We start from the raw sequence: 19,486 nt of genomic DNA, 5'->3' as shown, positions 1-19,486 counted from the left end.
GCGCGCACACAACCCACTTCCGGCCCACTCGCTCCGTCTGCCCCGCTGCCGCTGCCGGTACGGACCGCAATGTCAGCTCCACCCGCCCCGCAACTGTGCCTCCACCCGGTCTCTCCGACCGGCAAGCAAGGCTATTTCCAGCTGATATGCACCGTAGTCGATCCTATTTACAGTCCCTGTGCCCCGCAGATGATTCTATTTCCTGTCCCTTTACCCCGCTGTTGATTGTTACCTGTACCCTGGGCCTCTCAGTCGATTCTATTTCCGGTTCTCTGTCACGCAGTTGTTTCTGTTACCAGTCCCGTGCCCCGCAGTTGATTCTATTCCCTGTTCCAGTGCCCCGCAGATGATTCTATTTCCTGTTCCCATACCCCGTTGTTGATTGTACCTGTCCCTGTGCCTCGCAGTTGATTCTATTTTCTGTCCCTGTGTTCCGCAGTGATTCTATTTCCTGTCCCTGTGCTCTGCAGTGATTCTATTCCCTGTCCCTGTGCCCCGCAGTTAATGCTATTTCCTGTTCTTCTGCCGGCAGTTCTTTCAATTGCCAGTCGCTGTGCCCCGCAATTGATTCTGTTTCCTGTCGCTGTGCCCCGCAGTTGATTCTGTTTCCTGTCGCTGTGCCCCGCAGTTGATTCTGTTTCCTGTCGCTGTGCCCCGCATAGTCTCGTTGTGGCGTAGCGCTGACTGGACTTGAGAACCGAACATAGTTAGGAGCTGCGGCGGTGGGAGACGCTCAACTTCGCACCGGCCGAGAGAGGGAAAAGGAAAAGGGACCGCTCCGTGTGACCGTTGCCGTTGACGGCGAGGCTAAAGCGGAGGCTCCGCCGATGTGTGGCTGGCGGTTGTGGGTGTTGGCGGCGCTGCTGCCGCTGGCGGCCGCGATGTTGCCCGAGGCCTCGCGAAGCCTCGGCCCCGGCCCCGGCCCCGGCCCGTCCGACTCCCTCAACCAGACCGGCTCGCCCGCTTCCCCCAGTAACGGCACGGCCACCGCCATGGACAGTGTGGTGCCCATCCTCCGCCACTTCCTCACCCTCAGGAACCTGGTGTTGGCAGCGTCTGCCGGGGCCTTCCTCCTCATCGTGTGCCTCCTCGCCCGGGTCATCAGGTACACAACAGGGGCCTTGTTGTTGGGGGGTGGGGTGGGGAGTTCACACACATCACCCACTTCCCCCACACTGCAGACTCCTCCACGGATGCAGTAACTCGCCCTTGCTTCAGGAAAGAGTGAAGAACGTGGTGAAACTCTGTCACACCATAATTTAGGGACAACAGTTCAGTCAAGGTCTGATTAAGGGAAGTTGACACGCAGGTAAACAAAATACCAGGGCTGTTTTGTGCAGTCCCCATATGTCTGAACCGACAGGTCCAGATTCAAGTCTCACCTGCTCTGGATATGTCTGAACAAATTGATTGGCAAATATTAAAAATTACAGGCATGTGCAGAGATAATGTCCCCAACTCTGAACCTGGGTTCAAGTCCAGATCTCTTGAACAGGTTGATTGGAAGATAAAGAAACAAAATATTGCAGTTGCTGGAAATCTGAAAGGATGACAAAGTGCTGTATGTTGCTAGATTTGCTGAGTTGCTCCAGCTCTTTATTTTTAGATATTTTTAGTTCTATTCAGATGTAGGACACGTCCAGGGCAGCTGGGGCTTGAACCTGGGGCTTCTGGGCACTGCCACTGTGTCCCAGCAGCAGTCCACCCTCTGTTTTTATTTGGGAATAGCGGATAGCTTACATTATTTTGCTTGCTGGAGAGGAATGAGGGGGCTGGCTGCATTTGTGCAAAAAGTAATCAAAGGATACAAGACAGGTTGAGAGAGCATTTGGAGAAGAAAGTATGTAGCATCCCAGCTTTAATGAATATAGATATGTAACATAGAAGTGACTCAGGACCTGCTGAGTTTTCCCAGCAATTTCAGTTTTGTTTCTATCTCCCAAATCTGCAGTTCTTTCAGTTTTTCCCTCAAAATCTTGAGGTATCTGGAAAGGGTAGATAGAATGAGCTGGTCCCACTTGTAAAGGAATCAAAAATGAGATAATGCAGGTTTCAAGTAATTGGTGTAAAAAAGCAATGCAACAGAAAGGAAAGACTTGTTCATCAAATGAGTATTTAGGATCTAGAATTCATTCCTTAAGAATGTGGTACAGAAAGGCACAATTGAAGAAGTTACTTTGATATTATTTGAAAAGTAAGAGTATGGAAAGTTATGAGAATATGCAGTGTTATTGGGTGGAAAATGGTGGGCAGGTGACACAAGTCCAATTGTTCCTTCAGAGGGTCAATGCATATATGATGGACTGAATCGCTCCCTGTGCTGTAATCATTCTGATATTTTTTATGTGTGGTACATTTGCTTTGTAACATTTACATATAACAAAAAAGTGTGTATAGTTCACCACCAGCTTCTGAAAGGCATCTAAGAATGCAATAAATGCTGGCCTAGCCAGCCAATTCCAAATCTGCCGAATGCTTTTTTTTTGAAAAAAACACCCTAAGTGCCAAAGACTCTATGCAGATTTCAGCTACAGTGAGATCAATGTAGAAAAGAATATTTGGATGTGGTGTGCAGGTGCATCTCACTGCCTGAAATTGAAGTCCTGTGAAATGATTCTTTTTCAAGTCTATCAACGTTTATGATCAAAAACACTTTATAATTTTTCATTGCACACTTATAATTTCAGTTTTATTGTAGCCAGTTGCTATTATAAAAAACAGGCATCTCTGTTAACGGATTAAAAACAGGTCCAACAGCATCTGAAGAGCGAGACAGAGGCTTAACATTTCGGGTCAATGACTAGAAATGTTCACACTGTATCTCACTCTGTGTAGACCCTGCCAGACCTGTAAGTATTTTCTGGTTTATTAGTAACTTTTCAGTACCTGTGATTTTTTTTAAAGCAATTTGTGTGTTAATGTATTTCACAATCTGCTGTGATATTAGCATTGGGATAGGGCCCATTGTATAGTCGTTGGGTTTAATAGGTTAGTCTTGGGGTATAGTTTCATCAGTCTTCCATATTTAATGCCTTGTTGTAAAGTACTGCTTTCTGCTCTTGTTTAATATTTTATTATATTCTTATGTTGGCAATCGTAATGGGAATTGTCTATATAAAACTTGACATGCTGCAGTTACATAAGTTCGAAATGGTGTTTGAACACCTTTGCCAGACAGATGAAATGGACAAGTTGGGATAAAAGATTTCATGATGGAAAAAGTGACAGGAATTACCAAGAGATGTATAATATGTAATGTTGTAAGCTTAATTTGATGTGCATTCGTGATGTCAGCTATTCAGAGAAGTCAGGTTCTTGACAACACGAACTGTAATAAACATTGCTGAAAGAGTTGGACAAATTAACAGCTCTCCATCAAAACTGTGTCAGAAGATACCTGTGACTGTCTGATAATGCATTCAAAACTTTGAAGTGGAATTAAGAAATTATTGTGTTCATAAATTAGTTGACCAAGAGAGAATTTAGAAATTTGGTGCAGAATTATAAATTTGCTCCTTAGTGTGGGCTGTGTCTCTCTCTGTGTCTGCGTGTGTGTGTGTGTCTCTCTCTCTCTCTCTCTCACTTTGTGTGTGTGTGTGTGTGTGTGTGTGTGTGTGTGTGTGTGTGTGTGTCTCTGTCTCTCTCTGTGACATTTGATTCATCTACTGTTCTTGTCTTCATCCTTCTTGCCTCTGTTTTCACTCCTATGGGTTGATATTATGCAGCTCTTTAAAACTTTTGCTCCTCATTCTATCTTGCCCCAAACTCACCCGCTAAGCAACAGCTCCACCTTGCACTCTACTGATATTGAAATTGTGGTCCTGCCTTTAAAGTAACATATATTTTCACAGATGTTGATAATTGGAAATTACACCACTCTTAATTCTTTCATTCTATTATTTTACTAACCATGGTATTCTCTTTTGTATTAGTGAATGCTATGGTGAATGTACTCTAATGATTTACTAGCTGACTTTGTCATGAAGAGTTAACATGACAGTTTGCAGAGTTCATTTAAGCTTTCATAATCTAGGGGATGTGATTAGTTTTTTTATTTTCAACAAGAGGGAATGTTTGTCCAAGTATTCTTCTCCACATATTAACAACTGACCTGTGGGACAAATGAATACCAGAAAAATAAAATCTTTAGTTCTAATTCCTATCTTGATGTGTTCACCAAGAAAACAAATGGTGTCTTGGAAGTCTTGAGCAATACCATCAATTCCTAAAATGCCTGAAGCTAAGTGTATGCAATATCGATACAATAGGCTCTTCCAGACTGTTGTACAAGTTGTGTAGTTGATCTTGAGGATTATAGCTCTGCAATAGTTTAAATACAGTTCAAGCACTTCTACATTTTGCTTTTGCAAATTTGGGGGGAAAACTGGAAATATGCAGCAGATAATGCAGCATCTGTGGAAAAAGAAAGAGTTAATGTTTCAAGTTGGTGAGAAAAAAGGTGTGCTGGGAGCACCAGTGTGGAAGGTGAGGTCACCAGAACTGAATTGACAGAGAAACTGGGAGGGGAGCAAAGTCCTTGTAAAAACAAAGATGGGTGTCAGTGGCTTCTAGTAATGAGGTAAATGATCTCCCTAGAAATAAAAGCAGGGAAGGGAAAAGTCAGAGGAATTATGTAAAGTTGAGTGAAGAGTGGAAATTGAAATCATAGTTGATATTTTCCAGTTCAACACCTATATCATCATCAGAGCACTTAAGAAAAGATATAAGAAAGATCACAGTAGGATAGGAACTAATGTAGTCAAGATAATTCCAAGAATTAGGATTTTTAAGTTGGAGGATTTAAGAAACGCAAGTGTTTTTATTGGTGATGTCAACATCAGGAACCTAATCCAAATCTCAATGCTTTATACAAGTACAATACATGTACATCACTTGTTTTAACTCAGTGTTGAGGAATGGATTGGCAGGTACGGGGAGGTGAAAGTGTGGACTGCAGTTGCTAGAGATCAGAGTCAAGATTAGAGTGGTGCTGGAAATGCGCAGCATGTCAGGCAGCATCCGAGAAGCAGGAAAATCAACATTTTGGGCAAAGGCCCTTCATCAGGAATGAATTATATGGGGAGGTGACAGCATGGTACTGTTATTGCTGGACTGTTAGTCCAAAGACCCAGGTAATGTTCTGCGGACCCAGTTCAGTGATGTCTATTTTCTGATGAAGAACATGAAGTTATTGCCGATTGTTGGAAATCTCATTCACTAACTCGCTTTAGGGAAGGAAACTGCCAACGTTACCTGGTCTAGCCTACATGTGACTACAAACCCGCAGAAATGTGGTTAACTCTTAACTACCATCAGGGCAATTGGGGGATAGGTCATAAATGCTGGTCCAGCCAGTGACCTCCTCATTCCATGAACAAATTAACTTTGACATTTATATATTTTTTAAAGAGCTTCAATTCAAACTAGAGATCAGGAGAATTCTTCTCTCCCCCTCTCTGCCTCCCCCTAATTAAGTCTAGTAGTTCCTTCAGAAAAAAGGTTGCCCCGAATGTGGGATTGAAAGTTAAAGGAAACTGTTAATCCAGCATTATTGCAGCAGTATAGTACTTGTTTAGTTCTGTGGGAGGATCCTTAAACATTTAAAATGCCACTATTCATATACTTTTTGGAAATCTAAGACACATTTCATGCTACTTTTGAGTGTTTGTGTGCAGTTTTATAGCCCTTGGTCTGTCAGGAGATTGGTAATGTAAATTGCCTTTGGCTTTCACGGGGTGTGTTACTAAGTAGGTCAAGCAATTTGTATTTTTCTTTGCCCATTTCTGTTTACATCCTCTTGTGTTTCTCAGGCTTTTATTTGAAGAGATCATTACCAAACAAAAAGTAATTTATCTATAGCCAAATTTATTCCTAAGTGGTGTCACAATGAACGTTGCGATTTCCTACATGGCTGAGGCACAGTGCTAAGCAGATGTGTTGTTTAGTGTCACTCCCATTATCATGTACTGCTGCTTTGTAAACAGTGGTCAAGCAGCTGTTTTCATAGAGGATTTCTTCTGGCTTAATGTTCAATTGCCAGTACTTTATCAGACTTCAATGTTAAGTGGTCCTTTCATCAGTTGCAGTGGAAACTGTATTAACAATCACGTCTTTCTTGTAATAAATAAATGCTTTTGCCCTTAGGTCTGGAAGAAAAATCAAGAAAACGAGAAAGTATGATATCATTACAACTCCAGCAGAAAAGGTGGAAATGACACCACTCAATGAAGATGATGACGATGATGAAGATGCAACAATGTTTGATGTAAAATACAGCAGGTACTCATGAAAGCTTTCTAATTTCACTAAATCTGTGCCATTGATGTTTTATAGTACAGTAAAGCTTTTATTAATCAATGCTATTGGGACCAAAAGAGGTCCACATAATCAATGTTATCAAGGCCAGCAGGGAAGCATTCATGGTCAAGCAGGACTGTCCAATCACTTTGAATAAAAGCAAAAGAACTGTGCATTAATTCAAAATTTGACTATAGGTCTGTATTCCTTATTGCACCCATTAAGACTAACCTTTCATTTAGCCAGGATGAGAGAGTTTGGTGAATGTAGTGATGAGGTACACGGAGGTAAAGCATGTTGTGACATCTTTTTAACTTTGGACTGACAGCAGTGACGTTCTCTGCTCCGATCTTTTCTATTTTATATTAAATGGGAAATATACTGATGTGGCATAATATTTATTGAAATGCTTTCATATGGTTCTAAACAGCACTTTTCTCTGTTTAATCTCCAAGAGATATGTTTTTCAATCTTTGGAATGTTAATGGGGAATAAATTAGTGCCTAATGAACCATATTTGAGGTGCAATTAATAAAGTAATTCCACTGATTATTTCTACAATAACTTCTTTCATGACTTTCAGATTTCTATGTGGGGAAGCAACATGTCTGTGATATGATGCTGTTTGTGATAATATTTAATGGATTATAGTAGTTAGGTGAATAACGTGGTGAAAAGCTGCCTTATGTACTTTTTAATTTGCATATTGAAGCTATTAACTCCAACTTCCAACATGCTAATTATATTTGTTATGAGCTGCTAATTTCATAGTCAATGACCACTCAAACACCAGCTGCTGTAAGTTTTCTGACTATTTCTGGTGGGGCATTTATTTCCTCTTGCATGATTTTCATGAAAGTTTATAAATAACATTTTTATTTCAGCATTCATGAGTAGAAAATAATTTCTTCTCAAACAAAATATGTTGGGGTTAGTTGTAATGCTAGTCTCAAGTGACATTTTGCCACAAATACAAATAGTTATTCCAGTTTAGGCTTTTTTCCATGACATTAATTCATGTTGACAGTTGGTCACTCCATAATCGGACAAAAAGTCTTATGAGCTAAAATGTGTCTTTATTCTCTGGTAAATAAATGAATTCCAAAATTGCTGTGAAAACTAACTGGAAAACCCCATCATATTTTTCAATTTTATACGCTTAAAACAAACGTCAGCAAGCAGGAGAATCAGAATAAAGTTATTTAAGCAATTTTTTCAGACATATGAAATCAAGGTATAAATGCAAAAATATGTTCCTAGATACCAAATGAGTACAATAACTAAAACCTGAGTGCATGATAGAATACAGCCATAACGTTGGTCCAGTAAAACTTCCCCATTTTCACGTACACTCCCAACTGCTGCTGATCTTCTTGGGACTGAGCTGGCATATTCTCACTTTCTCATATTTGGTTAGGAGACTACTTTCTTTAGAAGCATATAATTAACAAAATAGAGACAAAAAAAACCTAACTGATATTTTGTCTTTCTGAAAAAGTGAAAATAAATAACATTTTAGAGTTGTGAAGACATGTCAGGAAGTACATATTGATACAGCATGAGCAAATAGTTGGAAAGTTTTGAAATGAAGGATGATGACTGCAAGACACGACTTATTTTAGAAGTACTGTGTCTGCAATAGAAAAGCAGAATCTGATTAAGAAAACTTATCTTGGACTGTTACTATATGTCAGGGGAGTGGTGATCTCAGTAAATATTTGGTAAGCCTTTATCCCACCCAATCATTCAGACATTGTGGTGCAAAAGCATAGCTCTAACCGTTTATATTGGATCCATAGCTTGTGTGAATGTCTTGCACACATTCCCAATGACTTATAATTCTGTATTATAAATTCTGTATTACAGGGAAATCATCCTTTCTAGGAAGTGGTATTTCCTACACTGGATTAGCACTCTGCAATGCCTTTCTACAGACACCTAAAGAGCAAAGTTTTAGAGTCATAGAGGTGCACAGCATGAAAATGGACCCTTTGGTGCAACTTGTCCATGCTAACCAGATATCCTAAATTAATCCAGTCAGTTTGCCAGCACTTGGCCCATATCCCCCTAAAACCTTCCTATTCATATACCCATCCAGATGTCATTTAAATGTTGTAATTATACCAATCTCCTCCACGTCTTCTGGCAGCCTACTCTATACACATACCATTCTCTGCTCGTAAAAGTTGCCCCTCAGTCCCTTTATAAGACTTACCCCTCTCACCCTAAACCTATGCCCTCTAGTTCTGGACTCCCCCCATTCCAGGGAAAAGACACTGTCCATTTACCCTATCCCTGCTCCTCATGATTTTATAAACCTCTATAAGGTCACCTCCACCTCCAACTCTGGCAATTTTTGAGATCTTCATAGTCTCACAAAACCTCACTTTCAGAGGATAACAGTTTTGTTTTGACATCATGCAAAAACAGAGCCTTTGTGCATTTTATAGAAAATTCAAAGGTTATTAATTTTAAAGTCAAACTTTGCAGTTGTAGTCAGCTTTTACGATATAGGGAATGTGATGAAAATTGGTGAAAGCATTGATAATAGTGCATCTGATTGTACTGATGCATTAAAAGGAAGTAAAATTGATGGTGTAAAGGGGAATATTGCTTGTTTTTAAACATTCAGTGCTCTGGTGGGGAGAAAAAAGGAAAATGCAGGAAAGAATGATTGTGGGAAATCGTCAAGAGAGGCTTAATTCAGGGTGTCATTCATTGTTAATGTAATGAATGTAAAATGAACGTCATTCTTCCAGTCTGCTAGACTAAAAATATCTGAAAACTGTAAGGCATGTTTGTCAGTTGCTTGTTCCCAACTTACTTCATTAACCTAGCCTTTTGTTCAAGAATATCATTAGGCGAATTGAAGTCATGCTCATTATAAAGATAGAAGTATGGGTGGGAATATAGCACCTGGAGTAAGCCTTTTAATCTCTCGCGAGTGTCTGTCATTTAATTAGATCTTGACTGATCTGCGCCTCAACTCCAATTACCTACTTTTGCTCCATATCCCCTGATACCTTTCTGGAGCAAGCAAAGTTTGCTAATGAGTCATCTCTGCTACAGTAGCAATACTGTAGAAAAATCACTTGACCAATGAACAGACTATGTTCAACACAAGGGGGTGCTACTACTGAGAAGGGTGGGTATGTATTTATGTATTATATTAATTGTACCAAATGTTCCTGATATATGTGGTTAATATAATCACTATATGTTGTAGGTGACACAAATTTGCAAATTCCTCTTTCATCCAAAATTTAAATAAGATTTTGATTAAAGGCTGTTTCTCTTTCTGCAGCAATTTTCATTCTGATGCCAATTATATTTAGTTTTCTTTTTGCTTCTTCAGAACATTGGTAATGCCCTGTTGCAAATCTCCTTAAATCTGATGCAGTGGAAACAGAGATAGGACAGGGAGGGAAAGGAAGCAGAAATTTTAAGTAATGATTCAAAGATTACCCCCTTTTTTTTAAAACTAGATATTCCACCATCTGGCCCTCACCTACCACCCCACCAACCTCCATGTACATCGTATCATCCGTCGTCATTTCTGCCATCTCCAAATGGACACCACCAACAGAGATATATTTCCCTCCCCTCCCCTATCAGCGTTCCGAAAAGACCACTCCCTTGTCACGTACACGCCCCCACCAACCCAACCTCCACTCTCGGCACCTTCCCCTGCAACCGCAAGAAATGCAAAACTTGCTCCCACACCTCCCCCCTTACTTTCCCCCCAGGGCCCCAAGGGATCCCTCCATATCCGCCACAAATTCACCTACACCTCCACACACATCATTTACTGCATCCGCTGCACCCGATGTGGCCTCCTCTATACTGGGGAGACAGGCTGCCTACTTGCGGAACGTTTCAGAGAACACCTCTGGGACACCCAGACCAACCAACCCAACCACCCCGTGGCTCAACACTTCAACTCCCCCTCCCACTCCACCAAGGACATGCAGGTCCGTGGACTCCTCCATCGCCAGACCATAGCAACACGACGGCTGGAGGAAGAGCGCCTCATCTTCCGCCTAGGAACCCTCCAACCGCAAGGGATGAACTCAGATTTCTCCAGTTTCCTCATTTCCCCTCCCCCCGCCTTGTCTCAGTCCCAACCCTCAAACTCAGCACCACCTTCCTAACCTGCAATCTTCTTCCTGACCTTTCCGCCCCCACCCCCACTCTAGCCTATCACCCTCACCTTAACCTCCTTCCAACTATTGCATTTCCAACGCCCCTCACTCAAGTCCCTCCTCCCTACCTTTTATCTTAGCCTGCTTGGCACACTTTCCTCATTCCTGAAGAAGGGCTCATGCCCAAAACGTTGATTCTCCTGCTCCTTGGATGCTGCCTGACCTGCTGCGCTTTTCCAGCAACACATTTTTCAACTCTGATCTCCAGCATCTGCAGACCTTACTTTCTAAGATTCTACCATCTATGCATATTCTCCAGGATTGAGGCTCAACCAAATGAAGATATAAAAATGAATAGGGTAGAAATAAGATTCACTTTACAAAATTAACAGATAAATCATAAAATAGTTACAGAATGGGAAGAAGCTCTTTGGCCTATTGTATCTATGCTGGCTTCCTGTGAGAGAATTTTCCCCTTAGTCAGGTATTTTCTTTTCTTCACGTGCCTGTCCAATTAGTTTTAAAAGGCCTTGGTAGAATCTACCCCTGCTCCTTTTCAGATAATGAATTCCAGATTGTAATTACGATTGACCAGCATACTTGGATAATTTCAAACTGAGAGATAAGAACATAGAACAGCACAGTACAGGCCCTTTGGCCGTCGGTGTTGTGCCAATCTTTTATCCTACTCGAAGGTCAATCTAATCTAGATAACCTACATTTTACTATCATCCATGAGCCTATCCAAGAGTCGCTTAAATGTCCCTAAATGTATGTGACTCTACTACCACTGCTGGCAGTGCATTCTACGCATCCACCTTTCTCTGTGTAAAGAACAGATCTGTGACATTTCCCCAAAACCTTCCTCCAAGCACTTTAAAATTATGCCCCCTCTTGATAGCTATTTCCACGCTGGGAAAAAGTCTCTAGCTATCTACGCTTCCTGTGCCTCTCATCACCTTGTACGCCCCTGTCAAGTCACGGCTCATCCTTCTTTGCTCCAATGAGAAAGGCCCTGGCTTCATCAATCTTTCTTGATAAGACATGCCCTCCAGTTCAGGCAGCATCCTAATAAATCTCCTCTGCACCCTGTCTAGAGCTTCCACATCCTTCGTATAATGAAGCAATCAGAAATGAACACAATATTCAAAAGTGGTCTAATAAGGGCTTTATAGAGCTGCAGCATAACTTCATGGCTCTTAAACTCAATCATCCTGCTAATGAAAGCTAACATGCATCCTTAAAGACTCTGTCAAATTGGGTGTCAAATTTAAGGGATCCATGGACGTGGACTCCAAGATCCCTTTGTTCCTCTGCACTGCCAAGAATCCTGTATTCTACACTCAAATTTGGCCTTCCAAAATGAATCACTTCACATTTTTCCATCTGCCATTTCTCAGCTCAGCTCTGCATCCTGTCAATGTCCTGTTGCAACGTACAACAGCCCACCACACTATCCATCAGTCCACCAACCTTTGTTTCATTGGCAAACTTACTAACCCACCCTTCCACTTCCTCATCCAAATCATTTATAAAAATCACAAAGAGCAGAGGTCCCAGAACAGATTGCTGCGGAACATCACTGGTGACTGAGCCTCCAGGCTGATTACTTTCCATCTACTACCACCCATCTACTATGTGCCAGCCAATTCTATATCCAGACAGCCAAATTTCCCTCTATCCCATGCCTTCTTACTTTCTAAATGAGCCCACCATGGGAAACTTCATCAAACGCCTTGCTAAGATCCATGTACACCATATCCACTGCTCTAACTTCATCATGTTTTGTTGCATCCTCAAAGAATTCAATAAGATTGGTGAGGCACGATTTGCCCTCTCCAAGCCATGCTAACTATCTCTAATCAAGCTATGCTTTTCCAAATACTTATAAATCCCTTCTCTCAGAATCCTCTCCGATAATTTGCCCACCACTGACGTAAGACTGACTAATCTATAATTCCAAGGGTTGTCCCTATTCCATTTCTTGAACAAGAGAATAACATTTACCACACTCCAGTGGACAGTGAGGACGCAAAGATCATCGCCAAAGATGCAGCAATCTCCTCCCTCACTTCCCAGAGTAACTTTGGGTATATCCTGTCTGGCCCTGGAGATTTATCTACCCTCATGTTTTTTTTTTTCAAAATTTCCAACACATTCTCCTCCTTAATATCCTCCTGTTCAAGCTTATCAGCTTGTTTCACACTATCCTCACAAACAATAAGGTCCCTCTCACTAGTGAATACTGAAGCAAAGTATTAATTAAGGACATCCCCTACCTCCTCTGACTGCAGGCGCAAGTTCCCTCTGTATCCCTGTTCGGCTGTACCAGCACTCTGGCCATCATCTTGTTCCTCACAAGTGTAGAACACCTTGGGGTTTTCCTTAGTCCTTGGAACCTCCCACACCACTTATCACCCATCTCTTCCCTCTCACAATAGCAATGGGATACCATTTGTCCTCACCCTACTATCCCACAAGCATCCACATCATCACTAGCCACCATTTACATCACCTCATGCAGGATACCACTACCAGGATGAGACAGGAAAAGTAATTAGTAAGTTCCCTAACTATGGTGATGAAAGATTTTTTAAACTGCTAAAAGTTGTTGGAGTGATGATGCTTGTATTGGGCAAACAAGGAAGGAATTACTATTATTGAAATGTGTTTTATGACTCAGTTTTTTAAAAGAACCAACAAGGTGATCAAGCAACCCGGATTTAAGTTGTGACTTATACGGATATTCAAGAAAACCACAACACAATACTGGGTGAGGTTTTAAATACTTGTGATCATGTGAATTGAAAAGGTAAAAAAAATCCAAACAAGATTGTCAGGTTTTAATAACACCAGCTTTCATTGTTTCAGCAGTTTTGCTAGAGTAGGCTGGAATGTCTGAATATTATTGAAAAATGATTTTGAAGTAGAAGCAATTCTTATAAAGGTAGTGGTGTTCAATGTGTACCCATGTGAGAGAAAAGTGCAAAGGCATTCCAAATCCCTCAACGAAGGCATTGAATTAAAGTAGAACAGATTTAGGAAGGATTCTTACTTGAACTATTAAAAGGGTATCAATAGTACAGTTTGAATTGAATATAGCAGTAGGAACTGAATATTAACAACTTGTTTTTTGGTTTGGTAAAAACAAAACAAGGATTAAGATGGAAGCTCTAAAACTGTCCTCAGGTTAAAGGAGTAGCCGTGGATACATGCATAGACCCTAATTGTGCCTGTCTCTTTCCATGTTCCAGTCTTACACCAGCCCCCACCAACTACTCTTTTTCCAGTATATCGGTGCTGCTTCCTTCTCTTGCCCAGAATTGGAAAAGTTCAGTAATTTTGCTTCTGGTTTCTACCCTGCTCTGCCTTCAGCTGGTCCATCTGTGATTCCTCCCTTCTCTTCCTTGACATCTCTGTTTCCCTTTCTGGAGATAGGTTTACCACCAATATCCACTACAAAGCAACCAACTCCACAGTTACTATGACTTTCCGCCTTTGCACCCTATTTCCTGTAAAGACTATTCCATTCTCCCAGTTCCTCTGTCTCTATCGCATCTGTTCTGATAATGCCAGCTTCAACAAGGGCCTCTCTGAAGTGTCCACCATCTTCCTTAACCAATGACCCCCTAGCACAGTGTGGTTGACAGAGCCCTCAACTAGGTCTGACCCATCTCCCACATCACCTGTAATGCCTCTCTTACCTCCCACAGTAACACTGTCCTCACTTACTATCCCACCTGCATCCACATCCATGTCTACAGGATCACCGCCCCCATTTACGCCACTTCCAGCAGGATGTCATTACCACACATTTCCATCCCCTCTCTTATCAGCATTCCACCAGGACCATTCCCTCAGGTCACCGTGCTCCACTCCTCCTCCTCCTCAAAACACTCTCCTACAGCCCCATGGCATCTTCCTCTGGAACTGTAGAAGGTGTAACACCTGCTCTATTAGCACTCCACACAATCTAGTCTACTATCTACTGCTCACAGCATGTTCTCCTCTACATTGGGGAAATGGAGCATATAGACAGGGTAACTACTTTGCAGAACACCTATGTTCTGTCTGCAAAAAAAGACCCTGAGCTTTCAGTTGTCTGTCACTTCAACACACCACCTTGTTCCATGGCTAACATCTCTGTCTCAGGCTTGCTGCAGTGTTCCAGTGAAGCTCAGCGCAAACAGAAGAATAGCACCTCATTCTCCACTTGGGGACTGTATATCCTTCTGGATTGAATATTGAGTTCAACAATTTTATGGCTTGAGGCACCTTCTCCCAAGTTGCTACCCACAACCCCAGCTTTCAAACTTGAGGTGAATAAATCCCTGAGTTTGAAAAAGCTTCAGCACAGTCTTTTTAACAAATGAGTGCAGAAGATAAATGAGCTTTGGCATAAATCTTGCAACGTTACAGAGATGTCTGAAGTCTGAGGGAAGGTGGATGCTTACTTATTTTAAAAAGAAATGGGATTCTGTAAAACTACAGGCAAACATATTAGATGTACATTATTCCTTAAAGTTCTAGAAATCCTTTATTAAAGATGAGCATCTAAATAAAAAAAACTGTAAATGATAACCAATGTGGTTTAGTGAAGAAGAGATTTTACTAATCTAACTTGCTAGTATTTGTTTGAAAACATGACTTGGGTTCAAAGTCAGTAAATGTTCTGGGGTTTTGGGGAGCATTACCTGGTAAGGTTAATCTTTAAAAGAAAGAGCAAGAATTAAAGGAATTTGCAATGATAATGGATGGATGTATCCTTTACATCATGCCAATGCTATCCTGGCCAGTCGTTTCCCCCACTGTACTGTGGAACTGATCATGGTAGAAAGCAAGTTTGATAGACCTTGGCCTCCTGTCATCTTTTCCAGGGTCTGTCCGAAGCCCTCTTAGGAACAGGATTTTTATTCGAGACTTCTGACAGAAGTGCTGTGACAACAAATATAAACAACTCACACTATGGCATTTCTTACTGACTGCAATTGGCCTAATGATGCAGGTCAGCCTTGTACTATTGCACTGCTTCCTATACTACTTACCCTCTTGATGTCAGGAGGCTTACAATCCGGTTTCCTAGGTCACGTTTGCAATTTCATTGCATTTACCTGCACACAGATGCAAATTTCACGCACACAGTTTCCTGCTCTCACCAAGTTCGTGTAAATTGGTCCAATAAGCACAAAGGCAAGCAACAGACTCAAGAAAAATGTTTAGAAAAAGGAAATGTTTTATAAACCAAGTTCAGTTTTTATGGTTAGTAATAATCTCTTAAATGAGAGAATTTTATTGCTATAATTACTGATCTTTTGAAAACACACAGTTCAGTTCTTTAACCAAATATTTCTTAACATATTGCATGAAATAGTATTTGCAATTAACCTAAACTTAACCAGTGAGAAGTTTAGACTCTTAGGATTTAATTCTTTATAATACTGAGCTTTAGTGTTTTATATCTTATATTGATGAATAATTGACGCTTGAGGTCCCTGTTTTGTGTACTCCATTTGTGATATTGATCTCTTTACTGGATCAGTAGACCCTGGATATTTGATATTTAAAACACTGAGGACAAAAGTTTGCATTTTGATTCATGATCCTGATGTGGATGTGTAAAGTAGCATTTTGGATTGCTGTTTGTCTTTGCATTGCTCTGAGGGCATAAAATATTATATAAGTGTCAGTTTATTCATAACTCGTGACTGCATCTGCTGAGAGAATTGGCTTTGCAGTCATTGTGAAGTCCTTAAGTATAACAGATGGATTTGCCTACATTATTAAATTGATGTAATTGTTAGTTTTTGAGTTTGTTAATTTGATGTTTCTCATTGGGTCAGCATTTATTACCCAGTCCTACTTGCTCTGGAGAAGGTGGTGGTGCTCTACTCTCTTGAAACTTTGTAGTCCTTGTAGTATAGGGAAATACTGCTGTTAAGACAGTTCCAGGATGTTGCTGAATAATAGCCATATCTTTCACAAACTTGACTCTTATGACCAAAATTGGGTATTCTTTTCTAATTTTGATTCAGATCAATTCCAGGGACTAACCAGTTTCTTTTAAAAGAAATAGCAATTGTTCAGATTTCTGCTCCAGATCTAGTTCAACCTATAATTACAAGCTAATTAAATGAATTATTCAAGCTTAACCAATAATGCGTGGTGACTTGTTTTTCAAATTTGATGAGCTCAGGTATTCAAAATCCAGGGAATCCTGTTTACATTTTAGCATAAAAAATAATTTGTGAAACTTAATTGAAGGAAAGGACCAGGGTAGTTTAACGTAAGCTTCTACAAAGCCATTAAGTTATTTATCGGCTGGATTCTCTGTGATTGATTTTGTTTTTCTCTTTTTTTTCATTCTGTCCCCAGGTGAAGATTTGTATGAAGTGAGTATTACATGGACAGCCAATCACACTGTATCAACCACCAGCCACAACAATCTTCTGGATGAAACCCGGGTTTGACTTATCATCTGCATATCAGCTTCTTGCATCTCACTGATAGCAACATTTAAATGATCTCCATCCAGTTTATTACAAGAGCAATATTCCTGTCTGTTTCCTGTGGACATTTTAGAAAAGTTTTTTTTTAAAAGAACACTATGATGTAATTGTCTTGAAGTACATAATATTTTATTTGTAAGTATGACATTGTGTGTTTGTCCTTTGTCCAAAGTAGCTTATTTATACTATAAGATTTGTGGTGAAGTGGAATGTAGTTTAGCACTTAAGTGGGTTTTCTGGCTGAAGTTCAGTGTTAAATCTTTTGTTTTAATTGAATATGCACACTGGTTGCTTAGTAAAATGTCTGATTTCTTAGCGATCTCTAAATTGACCTAATCTTAAGTATGACCAGGTATGCAAGCTCAGATTGAGCCTTTTCTATATTGAACTGTGAGCATTCCTAGCGATATTTGAAACCCAAGTTGAAATGGTCTTGGGTGGTGGAGCAAGTACGTCTATTAGTTGATCATCAGTACATGTTTGTAGGAAAATTAGTTCTCCATTGTTAACGTAGTCTAATCATAATGATCAGTGTTTACGTAGGGTAGGACTAATCCTGAAGGTTATCTGAGGAATTTGTGTTTCAGCACATGCAACTTGTTTGTCAAATACATTAACTTGGTGGTACAGGACTCTTGCATATTTATAATGGTGGAGCAAATTCACTGGCTGAGCTGAAGACAGTCACTAAAATATGGGTCAAGTGGTATTGTGCACTGAAGTAGCATTGGTGATTTGTTGGCTATAACATGCCAGTTCAAGTCTCCACTCCCAGAATTATATCCAATCAATGCTATTCAAACCACAACCAAGTTAAGCTCCCTATAAGGAATACATTTAATTACTATTTACACTATCAACAATGCTCAACAAATCTTTCAGTTTTCTTGTATTGGGCAAATGTCTTTGAATCTTAACACTTGAATTTCAGAAACTAGTTTGTGCAATAAAAAGTAAGTCCCAATTGAGACTTTCTGGGTGCGGGCAGGTCTCCTTGAATATTCTTCACAGAAACAGAGTTCATACTAGGCGTCAGTAATGTTTTGTACCATAATACTACTGACACATTCATACCTAAATCAATAACATTACTGATATGTTCATACCTAAATCAGTACTTGTGCCAGTGCCCTTCAATATTCTATTATCTTAGTTCATGTTAATCACCTAATATTGGCGTTCTCATTGACTGACATGTGAGCAGTTCCTCATCCAAATTTTCACCACTCTCAAAGGTTCTCTACAAACCCAGTCCATGGATGAAAAATGTGATCTAATTATAGACATAGCACAGCAATTTCTCTTGTCAATGACTGTTTAACTGGTATTTAATGAAGGGAGGGAATAGAACTGCATCTATGCAGTCATTCACTTCATGTATTTATTGTTAAGTTTAAGTAGCACCTTATCAAAGTGGACATATTCCATTTGTTACCAGAAGCTGGTATCTCAACAGAGAACTTGATTATCTTGTGATGATGTAATGAGTTTGATATAACCATAGCGAGAAGCTCAATATTGCAAACGTTAATACAGGTACACAATCCTTTAGTCAAAATCCGAAGCTTTTCTCTGTCAAATTTTCTTCTGTGCAACAAGGTTGTTTGGCATGCGAACAGGTGATCCAACTCCACGCCCACTTGACCCACATCACTCAGATGTGACATGACCCAGCACTGGCAGGTGTCAGTTGTGTCTCAGCGCTCAGACTAGTTACACATGAGTCTGCTGTTCAGTGAGAGTTTTTAAAATTTCACTGTGAAAATGTCATTTATTCTAAAATCTGAAACATTCCAAAATCTCAAAAACAACTGGCCCTAAGGATTTCTGATAAAGGATTGTGTACCTGTACTTCCTAATTTACAAAAGGAACTTCATATTGATTGACACAGAGTAATTGGGAACTTCTCAAACTTCTTTTCCCTTAAAAGCAATATAGGAACATAACTTTAAACTTTAAGTACTATCAAACTGATTTGTATTATAAATAAGAATGAAATGAGACCTCATCTATACCTGTTGACTGTTGTCTTAATCCAAATGCCCTCAATATGAACAACGCAGTCAAGAGAAGAAGGGCCTTGCAATGGTCATGACAAAATCAACTGATTTACCATTTCTGCAGAAAGATACACTCCAACACCCAGCGCCATCACAAATTGTACCCTTCCAAGATCTTGCAAACTAAACAAATTAACCTGTCACATCTGTTAAATTGTTTCACTGTCCATAAGTATTAAAACAGAGAAGCTCTACTCTCAGCCACGGTTGTGCATCAATACATGGCTGTTACATTTGCACTACAAATGGAGTGCCACTACATTATTTGTTTATATGAGTAATGTCACCAAGTACTTGACATTCTCGTTGCTATCAAATGTTTGTGTAGATCTTTAGAGCAAGAGGAGGAAAATACTTTGCTGTGTTCCCCAATCAATTGAAAAGCCTACCAGTGGAATTATATACACCATGGCCACTTGGATTAGATGCCAGAGTGTGGGGATAGGATTAGAGTCTGTGATGTCCCTCATACTTGACCAG

At 40.3% G+C, this 19,486-nt stretch overlaps 1 protein-coding gene across 1 annotated transcript; it reads left to right on the top strand.

The window, feature by feature from the left end:
* Nucleotides 1–668: 668 nt before the first annotated feature.
* Nucleotides 669–18,954, top strand: fam174b (family with sequence similarity 174 member B). The gene is made up of 3 exons (XM_060853017.1): nt 669–1,105; nt 6,145–6,279; nt 16,812–18,954. Exons 1-3 carry the CDS (start codon nt 828–830, stop codon nt 16,813–16,815), a joined length of 417 nt encoding a protein of 138 aa, XP_060709000.1. The 5' UTR covers nt 669–827; the 3' UTR covers nt 16,816–18,954.
* Nucleotides 18,955–19,486: the final 532 nt, after the last annotated feature.

This window comes from Hemiscyllium ocellatum, chromosome 39, assembly GCF_020745735.1.
Source record: "Hemiscyllium ocellatum isolate sHemOce1 chromosome 39, sHemOce1.pat.X.cur, whole genome shotgun sequence".
In the NCBI taxonomy this organism is placed as follows: Eukaryota; Metazoa; Chordata; class Chondrichthyes; order Orectolobiformes; family Hemiscylliidae; genus Hemiscyllium; species Hemiscyllium ocellatum.
Note: the sequence above shows the minus strand (reverse complement) of the source record. Positions and strands in the feature narration are given on the sequence as shown.

Excerpts from the sequence above, each read along its gene's own strand:
- fam174b (XM_060853017.1), top strand. The coding sequence starts at position 828 with ATGTGTGGCTGGCGGTTGTGGGTGTTGGCGGCGCTGCTGCCGCTGGCG. Across the intron at positions 1,106-6,144 it reads CTCCTCGCCCGGGTCATCAG|GTCTGGAAGAAAAATCAAGA; the intron begins GTACACAACAGG and ends TTTTGCCCTTAG.